At 43.1% G+C, this 20046-nt stretch overlaps 1 protein-coding gene across 1 annotated transcript in view; it reads left to right on the top strand.

Moving 5' to 3' along the window:
* The window catches only part of rbpjb (recombination signal binding protein for immunoglobulin kappa J region b), a 92163-nt gene extending 72540 nt beyond the window's left edge, over positions 1 to 19623 (top strand). The window contains exons 4-11 of the mRNA XM_049568763.1: positions 2442 to 2607; positions 2987 to 3161; positions 4834 to 4971; positions 5246 to 5358; positions 7611 to 7751; positions 8169 to 8324; positions 8409 to 8512; positions 12980 to 19623. Coding sequence (XP_049424720.1) covers positions 2442 to 2607; positions 2987 to 3161; positions 4834 to 4971; positions 5246 to 5358; positions 7611 to 7751; positions 8169 to 8324; positions 8409 to 8512; positions 12980 to 13304 — 1318 coding nt within the window. The 3' untranslated portion in view covers positions 13305 to 19623. The remainder of the gene's footprint in view (positions 1 to 2441; positions 2608 to 2986; positions 3162 to 4833; positions 4972 to 5245; positions 5359 to 7610; positions 7752 to 8168; positions 8325 to 8408; positions 8513 to 12979) is intronic.
* The last annotated feature ends 423 nt before the right edge of the window (positions 19624 to 20046 follow it).

The raw sequence follows: 20046 nt of genomic DNA, 5'->3' as shown, positions 1-20046 counted from the left end.
GATGTTTTAAGTTTATCCAGTTATATACACACACTGCATAAAAAAGAATGGACCGCTGACTGTGGACTGTCGTCTTGAAGCCTTGAGTAAGCATTTCAGCCATCGCCATCTTGGTTTTTGGAGTCAGAAGTGACCTGATTTGGATGAGAGGTGGGCACTGTGGAGGATCGAAGGGTGGATTTGAAACAAAGACTGTGGTGGTGCCTCACAGACAGCCTGTCACTTAAGCAGCCCCGTCCTTAAATATACGTACACTCAAAGCCTTGATAAGATGTAAACTGGTGAGTTCTAAAATAATTCACCGTCATATAGTTGTCATGAAGGTTGAAATCAGCTATAGAGACCAAAACTGTTTTGTACAAGGCTGTAAACGTGTTTATTTCTGCTGTACAGTGTGGCATTTCAACACGGGGGTCTATGGGGATTGACTGTTTTGTAGCCAGACTCAGTAGTCTCGCCACCAGACAATCAGAGATCTCCGCCTTCTGATAGTCTGGGGACACCTTTCTAAAGTGTGTTTAACACACCGGAGAAAACGTCCGGCAACAAAGCAACGCCTCTTGCATTTTTTAAAAGGACATGCCCTCCCGGAAATGTGCACTCCTCCTTTTCTCGTCCGCAAGGAAACAAACACACAGAGAGCTTGAAAATGGATGCCGAGAGATTAAACTCCGTTTTATCAAACGTGTGCTCAGTCCACAAGATTGTGGAAATGAATTGTATCCGCCCATCTAAACACAAAATCAGGGAGAAAGGCATTAGTCTTTAGTTAAGCAAAGCATCTAAAGACTGACTTGTGAGTCTAGACTCAAGTGGCAGTTTTTGGCGCTTGTGCATTTGCTTCATTTTTCAGCCTCAGAGGTTGCCGTTGGTTATATATCTGTAATAATCAGTGTGCTTTGGTGTGGTGCCTGTTCAAACTTTGAAAGTTTAGAGTGTATAAGGGCGTAGAACATCATGACGGAAGAATATGACGGTCATTTGCATGCTGAATTATGTATAATAAGTTGTTGCAGCCATTTTAGGGTTAATACCATTTGTTACACAGATTAGGTGCAAAATGTAAGCTTTTTTTTACCACTGAAGAATTGATGAAAATGGTCAAAAAGCCCTCTAAAACACCACAGTAAGACACTAGGACTTTGAGGAACACCCCAGAAAAACCCATGCTTTGTTTTGGTATCATAACCTTTTGACATTTGGAGATTTCTGTTGCAAGAATTGTATTTTTCATTGATTGGATGGCGAGCATTTCAGTTCTCAAAAAGAATCACCATGGATCCTGAAATACAAATCATCCCGCCTGATTCAGACAACGATTTTTTAAAATGATCGGTTGGAAACTGTGCTGAAATGTTCAATGAAATGGCTACTATGGGGACTAACATCATCACACATGAATAAAACTGGGCTCACTGAATCCATCTGAGTCTCAGCTTTCCAGTCAGACCCAATTTATGCAACTCCAAGACTATTTAGAGGCTCCAGTGTGCAGAAATATTTGTATACAATAGGCGAAAATTCATATTTATACTGCATACTAGTGTTGCACGGTATACCGGTACTAATATAATACCGTGGTACTAGAGTATTCCAAACGGTACTATACTGCATTTGGAAAATACCGGTACTTTTTAAATTGATTCAGTTCATTCATTTATTTAATTCATTTATGCACACAAATGCCTTCCTTGTTCCTATTGGAGCATATATAGTGCAAGTGGTGTGTATGACAACACCTGTATCAATATTCGCAGCTGGCGTATGTGAAAAAAGACAAGAGAAAGTCTGCCTCGCAAAGGGAGACAACACGAGACAAAACAAACTTGGTGGAACATTTGAGCAACCAAACCGTGACGTCCGTACCGAGGTACTTACCGAACCATGATTTTTTTGGTACCGTTACACCCCTACTATTTATTGTTCTAAAGGTTTGTATCCAAAAGGACTTTTCCTTAGGAAAAGTACCGAAGAGTATCGAAAAGTATCGGAATTCATATTGGTATTGGTACCGAAACAAAGATTTTGGTATCGTGACAACACTACTGCATACAAAAAAAACATTAGTATGATTAGTATGAAGTGGGCCAGTCTGGAAAGGGGAGACTCGTTGGTCCCTACACAACCTGTTTTCATTCAGATATCTTGATACGAGAGGTCAGGAGACCCCTGTGAACATGGTCATCCCACTTTGGAGTGTTACATAAACATTACTGAAAAGCTTCTTCTACTTTCATGTGACACCAGTATCTTTACTCAGCCTGCTGCCGCCTTTTAAAGACAGTAATGTCGGCCGAGGGACGCTGGTGTCCCCGCAGACTGGAAGTGGTTAAGCGGTTTTACACTGGCAGATGTTACAGTAAATATTAATGAAGGAGAAAACGGACGGTGTGAGGATCTGTGACCAAAGATTAATAGGTATTTGTTGTGTCTGCGTGCAGGTTCTTCTGCCCTCCTCCCTGTGTTTACCTGATGGGCAGCGGCTGGAAGAAAAAGAAGGAGCAGATGGAGCGGGACGGCTGCTCCGAGCAGGAGTCGCAGCCCTGTGCCTTCATCGGCATCGGCAACAGCGACCAAGAAATGCAGCAGCTTAACTTAGAGGGAAAGGTACAACACACACACATGCTGCCACTCTGTTATTTAGTGTAACACAAAAACATGCGGTTACTTCACGCCTTCCCTTCAGGCACTGTACAGAAATTATACAGGCAGTGTGTCATTTACCCTCAGTGCATTTGAAGGTTATTAATTCCAGCCATTTTTCTGTTGACAGTGGTGACAAATACATGACAGGTGACATGTTGAATCACCACTCAGGCTGCTAAACGAAAATAGGAATGTGAGCTGTGTTCCTGTGTCACTTTGTGTATCTACCTTCTCCAGGAACCGTCGGACAGAATCGAGCGTATGCAGCAGGAAAATAAAAATAAGATGTAATGTGTTCTGATTTCTCCCTCTCTGCCTCTCTCCACCATGTCCACCCCAGAATTATTGCACAGCCAAAACCTTGTACATATCCGACTCCGACAAGAGAAAGCACTTCATGTTGTCTGTCAAGATGTTCTACGGCAACAGCGCTGACATCGGTGTCTTCCTCAGCAAGAGGATCAAAGTCATCTCCAAGCCCTCCAAAAAGAAGCAGTCGCTCAAAAACGCTGACTGTAAGTTTGTGCTTGTCTGTTTCTGTCAGGTACTGGGGGGAGTGTGGGAGCGTAGGAGTGTACACTGAACTATTTGTTTGCCGATAGCTGTGGTGTGTGTGGCCTATTTTGGATACGATCTATTTAACAGACTTTATTATTACTCAAGATAATCCAAAGTCCTTGTTGTGAGCATTTTCATGTAGGAACTATTTTCCATCTACCAAACTACACCTAACAACCGTATCACCGCAGAGGGAAGTGTGCATCTACTGCTAGCTCAGCCGAGGAGGACGTATTAATGTTTACATCTCACCCTGTCATGAGTACAAGCCTCTCGTCCATGAGTAGATGCACACTTCCTTCTGCGCTGTCACACATTTACAAGCAGACCAGATCAAATGCCTTGTGTGAGAAAGCTGTTCTTGATTGGTCAGAATTTCCATGTGGGAAAAATCCAGGAAGTAAAGCAAACGTTGAAGAAGAGTACACTTGCAAGATAAATGTGACACTTTCTAATGTCACAATGGAGGGACAACTACGCAGGTTGATTTTAGCGCTGCTCATCGTGGACTATATTGCTGTCATTGTTCATTTTAGTCAAACCATACAGTTGAAAACGAGGTGCGGCTCCAACTAGAAAACAATGTTTTGATGCATTGGATGTGCTGAATGTGCATATTAAGGCAGTACAGGAGGAGGTGCACATTAATAATCCTCCAGGACTGTAACATGCTCATGTTTAACCCAAACAATGTGTCATGTGACTGCAGTTGGTTCGGATCGAAGTCAGAACACATTCTCACCACAAATGAACCGCACCAGAGTTAGTTTGGAACCGGACCGAGACCACCTCTTCAAGAAGGTCTCGGTCTGGTTGTTTTGGTGTGCACCTGAGTTTGATTGCTGTGTTCACACCTGCCCAAATGAACCGTACATAGGGGGCAAACGAACTTGAGTCATTGTCAGCTGGAGCCACGAAAATTGCAATTGTTGTACCCCTTAAAAAGATGCGGGGATGCTGTCACTTGTTCAGTGAATGCGGTGTGACTGACAAAATATATAAAAAAAAGGTTTGGGGTGCCCAGTATCTCAGTGTGTAGAGTCCCATGTACAAAGACAGTGTCCTTACTCCAGCCTGTGGTCCTTTGCTGCATGTCATCCCATCTCTCTCTCCCCCCTTCATACTTAATACTGTTGTAGTGGTTTAAAAAAAAGACAAAAGACCAAAGCGCCTTCTCCACAGGCGTCCCTTCCCTCTAGAACTCCCTCCCCACACATTTGAGACAGCACTGACCTCTTCCCAGCTCAAATTACACATCAATATCACCATCTTCTCAAAAATGCTCCGATGGAAAGTGGCTTTGAGACTATGACAAGTGCTCTATATATTAAATGTGTTGCTATTATTTGCCAAATGTTTGATATTTCCTTCTGTTTTGAAAGTTGCTGTAAGAAAATCACATTATTATCAGTGTTATTATGTCCAGCCACTAGGGGGCAGTGTAGCTTCACTTTAGAGTCTTGCCAGTAACCCAGTTGTGTCACATGTAGCACACCTGCAGTTTACACATCACCTCCTCTGCTGAGATCATCACTGTGAACACAGCTGACGTGAAAACAACATGTCATGTTTGGGCCGTTGTGTAACCCTTGTGTTTGTGTGTGTGTGTGTGTGCGTTCTTGTCTGCAGTGTGCATCGCATCAGGGACCAAGGTGGCACTGTTCAACCGGCTTCGGTCCCAAACAGTCAGCACGCGCTACCTACACGTGGAGGGCGGCAACTTTCACGCCAGCTCCCAGCAGTGGGGCGCCTTTTACATCCACCTGTGTGAGTCTCCTGTCGCTGCAACACCAGCACACGTACATTAATGTAGAGGAGGTTTGAACCATGTGGAGGTTCAGTGTGAGTAAAGAGAGGAATGTTGTGTGACGGCTTGTCACTTTATCTGCACGACGCTGTCTGTTCATTTGAAATGTAACCCACGCTGTGTTATAGTAATTACACAGCTGAATCATCGCAGACAAAGAAAAGGTTTGATTGATGGAATGTGGGTTTGAGTGTAGAGAATATGTTCTGACATCCGTTTTCTCCCCCCCCCCAGTGGATGACGAGGAGTCAGAAGGAGAAGAGTTCACTGTGAGAGACGGTTACATCCACTACGGCCAGACAGTCAAACTGGTTTGCTCCGTCACTGGCATGGCCCTGCCCAGACTGGTAAAAGAAATCGCATTATTTGAAACTAGAAAGATCAGATATAAAAGAACCTATTGTCCTCATTTTCAGGTTCATACTTGTATTTTAGGGTTCTACTGTTAGGTGTTTACATGCTCAGGTGTTCAAAAAACACTTAATTTCCACATACTGCCTGAGCCGCTGTGTTTTAGCACCTGTCTTCTTAAGACTGGGATTGCGTAAAGTCGGTTTTGAAAGGCCCAAAAAGCGACTGTAACAGGCAGAAAAGCGCCACTTTCTACTCTGAAAAATCACCAATAAATGCATCTGAACTAAAATCTTGACAACTGGACATGTTCCAGCAGGAATATGATCTAAAAACATGGAGACATTGATAACATTAGCAGTCAAGATTACATGTTTCCCTGACGTTAGCATGTAGCTACATGTAGCAGTGTAGCTGCTTCCGGGGAATGACTGTAACAGGGAGAATAGTGGCACATACTTGAATATCATCACTAAAAGCTTCTAAAAACAACTGGACATATTCCAGCGGTAATATGTAAACGACATGATAGCGGTATCTGTGGGGATGAGAGAGAGATGAAGCCTATCGTATGCTCCATGTAACGTTAGCTGCTGAAACAACACTGTAAAATGCCTGTAACACAGTATGGAGCTGTCACAGATAACACTTCCTCAAGTGAATAGATTCTAGCCAACGGACCCATAGTCAAGGAATTTTGGGAAATGGAAAAAGGTTTGAGACGGTGAACACCCAAAGACACACCAACGTACCATGCTGTTACTAGCTAGCTAACGTAATCCCAGCCATATGTGGCTAAAAATAACTACTGTGAAAAATCACCAATAAAAGCTTCTAAACTAAAATCTGGAAATGTTCCAGTAGGAATACAACGAGAAATCTTGACAAGGAATTAACCAAGATTACATGTTTCCTTGACGTTAGCATGTAGCTTGGTGTAGCAGTGTAGTTGCTGCCGGGGAGAATAGTTGCACTTTCTACGTCTAAATATCAACACATAACGTTAAAGCTTCGAAAAATAACTGGACATGTTCCGGCAGTAATATGATCCAAAATCAGGGAGGATCAACAACAGCAACCAAGATTACATGTTTCCCTGACGTTAGCATGTAGCTACATGTAGCAGTGTATGTAATGTAAATGCTTGCAAAAGTGAATAGATTCTAGCCAGCAAGCCCATAATCAAGATATTTTGGGGAAATGGAACAAGGTTCAAGATGGTAAACATTTAAAGACACACCGACGTACCATACGGTTACTAGCTAGCTCACGTAATCTCAGCTATATGTGGCTAAAAGTAACTACTATGAAAAATCACCAATAAAAGCTTCTAAACTAAAATCTTTACAACTGGACATGTTCCAGCAGGAACACAACGAGAAATCTCGATGAGGAATTAACAACCAAGACTACATGTTTCCTTGACGTTAGCATGTAGCTTGGTGTAGCAGTGTAGTTGCTGCCGGGGATAATAGTTGCACTTTCTACGTATAAATATCAACACTTAAAGATTCGAAAGACAACTAGACGTGTTCCAGCAGTAATATGATCCAAAATTAGGGAGAATCAACAACAGCAACCAAGTTTACATGTTTCCCTGGCGTTAGCATGTAGCTACATGTAGCAATGTATGTAATGTAAATGCTTGCAATAGTGATTAGATTCTAGCCAGTGGGCCCAAAATCATGATATTTTGATAAAATGGAACAAAGTTTGAGACCACGAACATCTGAAGACACACCAACGCACCATGCTGTTACTAGCTAGCTAACTTAATCTCAGCTACATGCGGCTAAAAGTTGCAGGCTGATTGATGGGTGGGTGTGGTGATATTATTGCTTGAGATAAGTCGGTACTAGCTTATGTAAGTTTACCAACGTTTGATATAAGAATATGAAGACCTAAAGAGACAGATGTAAGTATGGTGTCAGTCCTCATCTTATCTAACTCTTGGCAAGAAAGAAAATCAACGTGTTTCCCAAAAAGTTGAAATTGTCTTTAATATCAAGCACCAAAATAAAAAATAAAGAACTTGTTTGTCCAGAAATGTCTTTGCTTTTGGTTTAGGCTTTCTTTTCGTCTCCCTACTGTCTGTCCGTCCTACTTTCCTGCTTATGTCTTTTTTCTTTCCCCTCTGACTTCCATTCAAATCATGCAACTTTCTTGTCTATCTATATTTTTGTCCTTCACTTCCATTTTCCCATCTATCATCCTCTAATCCGTCTCCTTCTTTCTTTTTTCTTGTCAGATCATCCGTAAAGTGGACAAGCAGACGGCGCTGCTCGACGCCGACGACCCCGTCTCCCAGCTCCACAAGTGTGCCTTCTACCTGAAGGACACAGAACGCATGTACCTGTGCCTTTCCCAAGAAAGGATCATCCAGTTTCAAGTGAGCGTCTCACACTTTTTTCTTTTTCCATCCGACGGCTTTTCACTCGCAGACATCAATCCAGAGTGGAGGTGACTTACAGGTCACAGATGATTGAGGATGATTGCTTCAGAAATGGGGAGTGATCTCTGTACCTTTTGATTGGACTGAAATGGAAGTGAATTTGAGCACAATCCTGCCTCTATTCTTCATCTTTATTGTGCAGCCTGGGGATATTTTACGTCAGGATGCCGTCTTTTCTTTGAAGAGGAGAGTGCAGTCCTCTCCACTACAGTGTTTTTACTTATTTAGATGGTCGTAAAGACAAAGAGGGACGTTTGATTGAAGTCTCGAGGAGAGTAGTCGTGATTAGGTGCAGTTGTTGGTGGTTATCTCTGCCTCTGAGGTGCATTAAGGTGATGTCTCCCCCTCTGCCAGGCCACTCCATGCCCAAAGGAACCAAACAAGGAGATGATCAACGACGGCGCCTCCTGGACAATCATCAGCACAGACAAGGCTGAATACACTTTCTACGAGGGCATGGGCCCTGTCCACTCTCCTGTCACCCCCGTGCCTGTGGTAGAGAGCTTACAGGTACACACTGAGGACACAGTCCCTGAGCATGGATCTGGTCACAGTGGAGGTTTAGTTTTCTTAAATTATCTTCTCTGACTACAGCTAAACGGTGGAGGCGACGTCGCCATGCTGGAGCTGACAGGACAGAACTTCACTCCAAATCTGCGGGTCTGGTTCGGAGACGTTGAGGCCGAGACCATGTACAGGTGCGTCTTTTACCTTTCTTGAAGGTCACTTAAGGCCAATACACACCGCCGGCGAACAGTGTGCGTCAAAAAATACCATCCCAATTATTTTCGATGTACAATTCCACACTGGGGGAGAGACTCGTTGTTGAGATCAAGAAATAGCATTCGCTTAACGACCCACAGTCCCGACCTGAAATAAGCTTTTATTTCAGGGTGTCCACACCTGATTTTAAGCTAACGCAGAGGTGCAAGAGGTGCAGATCTTTTAGTAAAAGTAGTAATGACTTTGTTTGGTCGTCTGTTAACAAGCTGCAGCTGCCGATGACAGCAGCGGTGTCTTTTCAGATGGAGTTTTGTCAAAAATATTGGTTCAGTACTCATTTTCCGCAGTATCGATACACCGCTAACAGCTGCACTTTCTTGCTCGCTTTTATTGTTAAAGTTTACTGCTGTCATTCTGCTGTTCTCTGCTACTAACCAAGAAGACAAAAGTTGTCACTGTCATGTTATAGCCTTGTTATATTCATCTTTTAATACAAATTTTAAACTTTATGCCCTTAGTGTCAGTTTTTTTTTCCCCCGCGGTATCGAAAATCTAATCATATCGTCTCGATGAGCGATATTTTTCAAGATATTGTCTTTCTATACCTAGAAAATCCAGTATGGTGACACTAGGTCAGTTTACATTTATTTTATGTCATTTTATTATTTTTTTAATTGATGCAATTTAACATAGTTCCAATACATTATGGAACTGACTTAGTTTATAGCCATTGCTAATTTTCAGCTCATGTCCCTAGTTGGGCTTTTTATGCGTAGACCCAAAATGGTATTTGATATTTAAAGTTTGTGTTCTTTTGTATTGTTTTTGTCCTCTGTCCACTGTTACTTTCGAGAAGAATTTTAAGAATTTTAAATTGAAAAATAGTCGCTTACAAAAGTTACATGTTGTTTTGTTTTAGCTCTTTTTTTAGTCCATCAAGCTTAGTTTTCATGTCAGTCTAATTTAATTCAATATTTATTTTTTGTCATAGTTTCACAATAACTGTTTTTTTTAGTGAACAATATTTTACCTGGCTGTAAAATTTCCAGTTAGAAGTGAACAGACCTTGAACTACAGCATGTGTTTAGTCATCCAGGCGGAGAGTGTGTCACCAACTTACCATAATTCTTTCATATAGTATAAAAAATAATGCCTGAAGTTTCTTACTTAACTACAATTTTTGAAAACACATAGGTAAAACCAAACAATCTAATTGATTGTTAGCCATGATGTGATAGCCGTCTACAATGGCAACAAGGTCTACCTTCCAGTATTACTCCGCGTTTTCCTTGGTCTAAATCATAGTTGTATAAAGAGAACTGGAGACAGAGTTGGAGGTGGGGCCCTGGTCACTCCTATGAAAGTTGCCCAGTGGTGCATGAAGCTGAAGAAGTTTGATTTCCTGTGTATAAAATTACCTGGATCTTCCGCATTAATAGGCACACTAGAGACTTCCACCAGCTGAGCAGCTAACCTTCAGTTTAGCCTTCCGCTAACTTAAATGGGGATGAAATTATTTAATTGTATGGCTCTTCTAGACTTATGAAATGTTGTCGGACCGAGCGGATTAAATCCCAATAGTGAAACGAGATATTTTGCAGGGGTTGTGACGCTCAAAAAAATGTATCCACTGATTTACAGAGGTCTCTTACACAATGTACCTCTATGGGAGGGTGTAGGGTGTAATTACACACTTTGGCCACTATATTAAATTGGCTTCCAAGTCTGGTGTACTTTCTGGGGACTTGATGTAAGCGGGGGAAAAAGTTAGTCTAACAAGCTAGTTAGCCAGCTGACAAACTGCTGAAAAATGGTAACATTTGAGGTGAACTTTGACCTCAGTGGTAGCCTTACTATGGAGCAGTGCATATCTCAGGGAAATGATCACCTGGCTGAATTCAAGTTGCTACAGCCATTAACTGGAGGTACGTCTACGAATCTACTGTCTGCTCTCCTCACTGCAAAGTAGTCTTGTAGCGTCAGAGGGACCGCGGTGTGATAAACCTAATACGTTGCACTGTGTGTCTGTTTCTCTGTAAAACCAATGCTAAATGAAGGCTTTGCATTTGAAATCGCCTATAACCTTGATATTTCCATACCTCATAACTGTTGTAAAGGATTGAAAAGCAGCTCTTCCAATTAGCGGTTGACCTGCTCTACCTCTGAGCCACAGCCAGCCAGCCAGTCATTCTGGATTTCTTTCTCTTCATCAGCATACAAATTGTCCATTATGACTAATTTGAGAATTTATTAGGAATCACAGTCACAGAAAATGATGGCCTTCAAGTTTAATGAATATAAAGCAGATATGGATAAGTCGTTAGTGTCATTTGAATTAATAAAAGCTTTTAAAATGCTCCCAGTCAGACAGATCCTGTGGAGGTCTAATGGTCTGAATCTCATGAGTCAGGTTGTATCATCCTTCTTCTTCAGACCTGTGCAGACGTTATGTTGCTCTGAGTGATCCCAAAACCTTTCAAGAGTGATTCACAGACAGGTGATATTTTATGTGTCCATCAGTGCCACCCAGCAGGCATTAGGTCGGAGACAGTGGGGGAACATGAATGATGCTGTCTGAGAAACACTACAGCGTCACAGACCTTTAGCCTGAGGCTCAGACAGCGTCCACACTGGCACAATCCTGACACATAAAAAACCCCGAGTTTAGCCTAGGGTTAACTGGCTATGCTCCGGAGCAGGGTTAGCCTCTGAAAGTGGACTTAACCCGGGGCTAAAAGTTGACAGTGTCACACGACGTTAAGTAAGCACGAGAATTTAGGGATGTTCAAACTGATAAATGACCCAGGGCCCGTAGAGGTGGCCCAGGGCTAAGGTCAACCCTGGGTTAACAACGTGTGTATGAGAAGGGGCCGCGAGCCTGTTTAGACCAGGTATTAACAAATAAAGACGTGAATCATTTCTGTTTGCAAACACCAAATGTGTTGTTGTTTTTAACTAGCTGGAGGGTTGCAGTGCCGCACACTTACAGCCTTTATTATTTTCAACTTGTAGACATTGTAGATGTTTTCTTCTGGTAGTGTTCGTGGTTTGTGTCAATGTTAGCTCACTTTCAACGTCTCCTTATTAGGCAAGCAGCAACACATACCTAAACGAATTGTACCCCCAACTACTTTATACCATTTTACGAACTATAGTTCGGCCCGACGATTGACAGCAGAGCATCAGACTGTCCCTGACTCATTTTAAAATAAGCCTTGAGCTGACCATCCCAGAGCAGCGCCTACTAGCTCACCTAGCAGAGCTGGCGTCCCGTCTACAAAAGCTGTATCCTTACTGTAACGGCCATGGGTTTGATTCCAACCCACGGCCCCCTGCTGCATGCCACCCCCCCTCTCTCACCCAGATTTCTACATAGTCATTAGTTTAAAGTCCACACAGTTAACATATTCAGCGTCATTCTTGCATTTGGCCATGTTTTTAAGCTAGTTTGCTGTCTCTCGAGTGCTTCTCAAAGTCAAGGATGCTTCCTTCGTAGGACAGGTCCTTCCAAGCCAAGTTCTACAGAGGCTAGGCAAGACACCCCCCAGCATTCGGTGAACACACACGGGAACAGGCTAGGGAGTGTCCAGGTGCAGCCCTGCCTTTAATTCCAGCATATCATGCACAAAGAATTGTTGGTACTTTGTTCCCCCTGACGATACAAACATGCATCATTGAAAATTCTCTGAGGGAAGGACTCGGTCCTGGGTCAAATTCGAGGCATCTTTGACATTGGAACAGTCCCTCAGTGGGATTCGATGTCGTAGCCTCCTTGAAATTCAGCCATTTAAGGATACTTCCTCAAATTTGAGAGGCACCATGTGTCAAGTAGTTGTCCGCTGGTCACTCACTCTACAGCCGGAAACTTCATACATTCGCAAGCCACTTGCGGTCCATTCACATATTTATTTTCTACTTTTGGAGCTGGATCTATATAAACACCGTTCGGTTATTCATTACACCACACTCAGAGTGCAGAGCGTACTTTGGGCACAGGCGGAGCAGCAGAACGCCGGGCGCAGTGAAAGTGAAACTTAATAGATCATTGCGCTGATTCTTAAAGTTTGCTTTCACTCGCCTGTGCAGCAGCTGCTCCTCTAATCCTCTGATCTGATCTCATCGGAGCTGATCAGTTGTCAACACCACAACTTCACAAACTCCTGCTGCTAAGGAAGAAAAAAAAAACAAATGAAGGGTTCAGCCTATGCTGTGTTCAATGACCCATAAAAAGTTCTGTTAAAAGTCACGCATTTGGTAAAGATAAGTATCTCCATTTTATTTTCTGTCCACCTATAAAATACTTGTTTTGTTAGGGTGGTTACTAGCGTTAACATCGTCAGTTTAAACGTGAATTAACAAATCAATCAATCAGTTTGTCAAGCACAGACAAAAATCTGATGACTCTAACATGTGTCGTTTCCCTTCTTCCAAACTATCCACAGGTGTGCGGAGAGCATGCTGTGCGTGGTGCCTGACATCTCCGCCTTCCGCGAGGGCTGGCGCTGGGTGCGGCAGCCTGTCCAGGTGCCCGTCACGCTGGTTAGGAACGACGGCATCATCTATTCCACCACACTGACCTTCACCTACACGCCGGAGCCCGGGCCGCGGCCACACTGCAGCGCCGCGGGGGCCATCCTGCGGGCCGGGAACGCCAGCCTGCTCAGCAACAACAGCCAGGAGGCCGGCGCCGGCGTCTACGGCCCCAACAGCACCTCCAGCGCGGGAGTCACATCCTCATCCTCCACCGCCGCAGCCGTGGTCTCCTAACGCACACAGGGGGCCACTCAATACGTATATGCCTTGAGAGCAGATGTACCACAAGGTATATAAAGACTATGGGAAATAATAAACAAAGACTGACTCACTCTAAAGTGCTGCGTAATTTTGGATACAAAGAAGCTGAAATGGAAAAAAAAAAAATTCGGTGGGAGAAACGGAGCAGGGGAAATCTGAAGGAGGAGTGACATCACAAGCCGACGGGAATAAGTGCTCCTTGACACGCCCCCCCCCCTCTCCTGTGGTTACTTTAGGGACCTGCCTATCCAGTTCTGGTGTTTGGAATGAGTGAAGTTCCTGCAGGCTCAGAGCACCAGCACCTTTCTACGGCTGCGAAAAACCACAACAACAATACATCCACAAAATAAAAAAATCTCCTCAAAGTATATTTTTGCGCCGCCCTGCTCCCCTTCCTCCTCCTCCTCCTCCTCCTCCTCCTCCCCCTCCCACCACTTGTTTTATAATTATTCCTTTTGTGTTATTTTGCATTGATTTGTGGTTTCCTAAAGGGGGCTGGATGTATTGTTGTTGGAGGGAGGATGCAGAGGGACACACATAAAAAACGTGACGATAACATAGTTTTTATGGACCAAGGATCTTGTATAAGCTTTAGTAAAGGTACATTTTTCTCCATACCTTTTTTGTATTAAACATATAGTACACTTTTGTTACCAAATAGTTTCTATTCTTCCTCTGAGCTTGGGCTTTGTTTTCCCCCCTTTGAGGTCCAAAATCCCAACCTGTATGTTATTACGACCTTACTACAAACAAACGCCTGCTTTTTCAATCTTTGGATTGATTTTTTTTTTTTTTTTATACTCTTGCTTCTTCTGTTGGGAAAAAAAAAATCTGAAGTCTGGGTTGTTTATTTACATAAGCGAAGGTTGTTTTTGTTTTGTTTTGTTTTGTTTTTTTAAATTGGGGAATAACCTCAGAGGGCCTATGTTTTATCATTGGTTTTTATGAAGTCTTTAAAAAGAAAAGCTTTAAGCAACGCCTCTGCCTTGCCTGCAATACTCTATGTGCGCTATGTCTCCTTCGGAAAGTATACACATCAGTACATCTCACATGGAGCCATAGCAACACTTTGCAGAATACGTGAAAAACTAGACTTCCACGGTTACGAGAAACGAGTCAAACTAATGTAACAAAGCGTAGTCGTTGACTTCAAAGGATAGCCTTAGTACTGTATATTCTTACTGTGTACACAGTCAAACCGCTCACATATCTAATATTCTGTATCTGTTGCTCTATCGGTCACTGTTAACGTATCAGAGGCTACGTTCACATCACGGGGCTCAGCGCTCAAGTCCGATTGTCTCTCCATATCCGATTTATCTGCCTGGACTGTTCACATTCATGTGCGTTGGACAAAAAACGTCACATTTGCGAAACATAGACGTGAAGGCTTACTTTCCCAAAGGATTACCGCTGCAGGAACGTCCGATGATGTCATTCAGCATGCTGATTAGCCAGTTGCTTCTGTTTGGGAGAGTGTGGAGTAGTTTTGGAGCGACGCCCATTTGTTTTCGGAATACCAGGCTGTCGTACAAATCGGCTTTCGGTCCACTAGCTCTGTTAGCAAATCTGTGGAGAGTCAGAAGTGTCGGGTCACGATAGGAACAGTTCTTCCAAACCCAAACAGCCACTTTTAGGGGCTGAAAAAAATAGGCTAATGTCAAAACTGCAGTTCCTCTAATGACCACTAGAGGCTGGCTCCAAAGCGAGTCAATCCCCATAGACCACCATGTTAAAATGCCCAACTTTACAGAAGAAATAAACTTGTTAACAGCCTGGTACAAAAATGGTTTTAGTCTCTATAGCTAATTTCACCATCCGTGACAACTGTACAGGTGTTTGTTTAAGGGCGTGGCCGTTATGAGTGATTGACTGTCTGCCGATAGTGTCCTTGGCTTCTCAGTCAGATCCAGCCCTCGCTCTTCCATGTTAACGTCCATGCCGCTGGTTCCAAATATCCAAGATGGCAATGGCTACATGCTGAACTGGAGGTTTCAGACTGGCACTCTACAAACCAGTGGGTGATGATATGGTAGCTACAGCTGAAGTGAGTTCCTCCGTGGGGTGTCTGGGCTCAGCCTTAGAGATAGGGTAAGGAGCTCCGCCATCTTGAGGGAGCTCGGAGTAGAGCCGCTGCTCCTTCGTGTTGAAAGGGGTCAGTTGAGGTGGTTCGGGCATCTGATGAGGATGCCTCCTGGGCACCTCCCGTTGGAGGTGTTCTGGCCACGTCCCACTGGTAGGAGGGCCTGGGGGAGACCAAGAACACACTGGAGGGATTACATATCTCATCTGGCCTGGGAACGCCTTGGGGTCCCCCAGGAGGAGCTGGAAAGAATTGCTGGAGAGATTGACGTCTGGGGGGCTTTGCTTTGCCTGCTTCCCCTGCAACCCGGCCCTGGATAAGCGGATTAAAATGGGTGGATGGATGGTAGCTACGTCCATTATTTTATACAGTCCATGTCCAAACCCCCAGCTGAGGTCCGGATTAAGCCCCAGTTGTCCTCAAATTCTAGAAACACCCCTGTGTACACCCAACCTGTGCGGGGCTGGATTTGACTTGTTTATTCATTTTATCTGATACATATTATTAATGTTTGTTTGTTAACTGGCCCCTGGCCTCCTGCCCTTTTACAAAAGTGGGCCGTAGGCCAAGCAAGTTGAGTATCCCTGCTTTGGGACGTCCAGGTCTATTTTCCAATATCTCTCTCGGTGCCTCATAACAACGCCGTCACGGCATGAAAATACTTGGCAGTTGGGCTCTATTGGCAATCCTGCCGCGGAGGCAACACGGCAGCCGTCTGTAGCTTAAACCCTGGATGTATAAAGAGACCTGGATACAGCATTTGAGGCGGGGCCCTGTTCATTCCTATGAAAGTCCATCAGTAGTGCATGAAGCCAAGAAAGCTTGATGTTTCTGCTGTATGAAAATACCTAGATCTTCCATACTGTGGGTACCCTAGAGACCTCCACCGGCTGAGCAGCTAGCTAACTTGAATGGGGATGAAAATTTAATCATGAGGCTCGTCTAGACTTTCGAGATGTTATCGGACTGAATGGATCAAAGTCCACAGGGGTTGTGGTGCTCAAAAAAAAAACTATCCACTGATTTACAGACAGCTCTCTACCAGTCTAAGTCTATGGGAAAAAGTGTTTCTGGGCCCAGTGGCGTCACCTAGTGGACCCAGAAGTTGTACTTCATGTTTCGCTGCTATGTAAAATTGGCTTCAAAGCCTGGTGCTGTTTTCGGGGGACTTGGGTTTAATGGACCGCTCTGACTCTACATGGTGAAGAACGACATGGAAAAACATGGATGTATGAAGAGAAATAGACGAGTTCTGATGGTGACCGTTCTCGCAGCGGTCGCCAGTGATCGGATCTAGGAGCACATGAGAAAGTGGCCCAGATCCGAGTGGAAGAAAAAGGATTTCTGCGTCCACACCACTCTGGAAATATCCGATCTGTGTGACTTGAGAGCTAAAAGAAATCAGATTTGAGCCTCAGTTGCTGGTGATGTGAACGTAGCCGTAATGTAGTGAAACTTCGTCTGTCAAAGCTGCACCTAGCGAGGTGTCTTCCAGTGTGTGCTGTAGTTCTGGTGGCATTTAACTCCAGTGGTTCTCCAAAAAAAAAAAGACAAAAAAAAAAACACTTTACAATTTGATGTGGCCTTACCGATAACTTCAATTCCATTAAAAAAAAACAACAAAAAAAACTTCACCTTTTCTTCTCTGCTGTTTACTCACGTTGGAAGAACCTGTGCTTAGCACAAAGACAAGCTGATGCCTCGCTTCTTATCACAGGAGCTCTGCTGTCCTCGGGCTCGTCGCTGCGGCTCCAGATCCACCCTGTCATGCAAAAAGCAGCCTTCAGAAGGATTTACTCAGCCTTCGCCTGTTCTCATTTGGTGTACAAGTACAATAAAGCCCGTTTTTTATTCTCATGCGGTGCCCAGCACCTTCTCACTTTTGGTACAATGTCTCACGAGCGCTGTAAGCTCCCTTTTTCAGCCTTCTTTTTAAAACAAAAAAAAATAAATATATCTCCTGTGGTTTATTATCTTTGCAGAAACAAAGCGTGTGTACGTTGTCACTGTCCGAGTAGTTGCACTCATCCGTGTTCATGCCGACCGCGTCTCCTGTAGGAGTATAAAGGCCTTCTAAATGTGTGTTATTGAAGATGTGCATTTTCCAAACAGAACAGCAATATTGTACAGGTCATTTCATGGTTTATCTGTCCGCCTGAGCACTAGTTCACCAGCCAGCAAATACGTGTGTGTGTGTGTGTATGTGTGTATGTGTGTGTGTGTGTGTGTAGTTGCTGTAATGGAATATTGAGTCAGACTCGCTCCATTTCAAAGTGTTCAAACTTCTCTCCAAAAAAACAAACTTGAGATTCACGGGGTTTTATCTGTCTTCCACCAGGATCCAAATGTCTGATGATAATAATAATCGTGGAGAAAACATTCAAAGGCAATACGTGTGATCTTAGTATTACAGTACGACTGTAAACACTTCCGGGGAAATTAAAAAGAAAATAACTTGAATGTCTGCTTATTAATGAAGAATTTTTACAAACCTTTGAAATAGGAACAAAAAAGGATTGCACCCCCTTCGATGTAAAGAAAAGGATTTAAGTTATGCCCCCGCGTTTCGCCACCCTCGCCCACCTGTCGGTCATTAATGTTAAATGTTTTATATTGTAATATTGATATTTTTTAAATTATTGGTACAAAGTCTCCCCTTGTCTTATGTCAGAATTAAAAAAAAGTGCATTATTATTGCCCGTGCTGCCTAGGTTGGCCTGGGAGTTTTTTAAAAAAAGAGGCCACTTCCTGTCCATTCTGGAAAACGTTGAGGAGTTGTAGGTGCAGCGGCGGCGGCAGTGTAGCGTCAAAATATCACGCGCTCCTTCACGAGCTGCAGGTCAACCCCTGAAACCCTTTACTCTGCAGGATGGAGGTCACAAAATCTTAACTGTAGATTTTTAACTTGAGTGTTTTTTCTACTAGCTCTAAAAATTCAGCGAGTTTTTAACATAGCCTCTGCATTAGCATCACCCTTCCTCTTCCTCTTCCTCTCCCCTCCCTCCTCCTCCTCCTCTTCCTCCCTTGAGCTTGGATATTTTTGGGTTTTTGTTTACATGCTGAGTCGCCTCTTACGGCTAACCACCTCTGGCTCCTCTTCATCTCCTCACGCGAGTCTGAACAGAGCAGCTTTTGTCACATCCGCTCAAACTAATAAAGGGGGTGATGCATGCTTTTTCAAAAAAATGTGTCGCCTTGACAATCTGAGCTGGTTTACAGTTTTCGGGAGGATGTCTCACTTGTAACGAGCTATCAAAAGGGGTCAAAAAGAAAATGTTACATGCCTTCTTAGAATCGCACGCTGCATTAACCTGGCGACAAAGCTTTCAGAGAGGAAAGAAAAGAATCATTAGCGATGCTTTTACAGAAAAATAACCGGTTCTCTTTGTGTGTCTGGTCATATTTGTTTTTACTCTTCCAAAAGCAGCTGTTCTTGTGTTTGTTTGTTTTTTTTATAATGAGCTCTGAACAATGTATGTATCCTCTAATATGCCAAATGTCTTTTATAATGTAGTTTTCATGCACTGCTAAACAAAACAGGGCAGAGTGAGAGGCAGCTTTAAACAGATAACTTTAGAAAAAGAAGAAACAAAAAAAAGGAGTGTGGAGCCCTTCTCTGTCGCACTCAGCCTTACTTTCTCCTTAAGACTATTTGGCTGTTTGCACTACAGAGCGCTAACCTTTCTTTACTCTCACACATTCATCCTCACTCTTTCATGTTCATGTATGTACATTTGGAGTTTCCTCCCTTTTCCTTCTTGTTTTTAACAGCCTGTTATGCTTAGCTTTGCTCCAGTTGAATCACTTTTTTCGTTCCTCTTCCTCCTCCTCCTCCTCCTCCTCCTCCTCCATGTCCTTTCACTCTCACTGTATCTGTGTATTATTCTAGTAAATGGTAAGCAGAGGTGTCATTGTGGTAGTATACTCAGTGCTCAAAGGGTTGCTGATGGTAGAAACCTGTGCCGTTTGTAACATTTTAGCAATAACGTCAAAAACAAAGGGGACGGTTTTGTTTTTTTTGTTTTGTTTTTCTTTTGTTTTTTTTTTGTTTGGTTTTTTTATAACATACGTTAGTTTTGTTTTTGTACATATTGCAGCTCCAGATCATGCTCAAATCTGTATGTCATTAAAAGAAGAAAAGAAAAAAACGAGAAAAAAAAACTTGCAATATTGGCATAAAAATGAGAAATAAAAAAGTGATATAAAATCTCACTTGGTGTTTTATTGTTTTTTTAATCATTGTCGTCAGAAGCATTTTTTTTTACACTTTAGCTGAAAGAGTACAAATGAATAAGTTGTGTTTCCTTCCTCCGTCCAGTGACTGTAAAAGGGGCAGTTCACCCCAAAATCAAAAATACATATTTTTCCTCTTACCCGTAGCGCTGTGTATCATTCTAGATTGTTTTAGAGTTGCTGAGCGTTGGCGATAACGACTGTAGAGATGTCTGCCTTCTCTCCAATATAATGGAACTAGATGGCACTCAGTTTGTGGTGCTCAAAGTGCCAAAAAATACATTTGAAACGAATTCATGACCCATTTTAAGTGTGATTTAACTCACTTTTTGTCCAATTTTTAAGTCATCTAACCATTATTTGTGACTTTGAAAGTGTCTGAATAAGAAATTTGTACCA

This window comes from Epinephelus fuscoguttatus, linkage group LG23, assembly GCF_011397635.1.
Source record: "Epinephelus fuscoguttatus linkage group LG23, E.fuscoguttatus.final_Chr_v1".
Taxonomy (NCBI): domain Eukaryota; kingdom Metazoa; phylum Chordata; class Actinopteri; order Perciformes; family Serranidae; genus Epinephelus; species Epinephelus fuscoguttatus.
The sequence above is the reverse complement of the archived record's forward strand: the minus strand, read 5'-3'. Positions and strand labels throughout refer to the sequence as shown.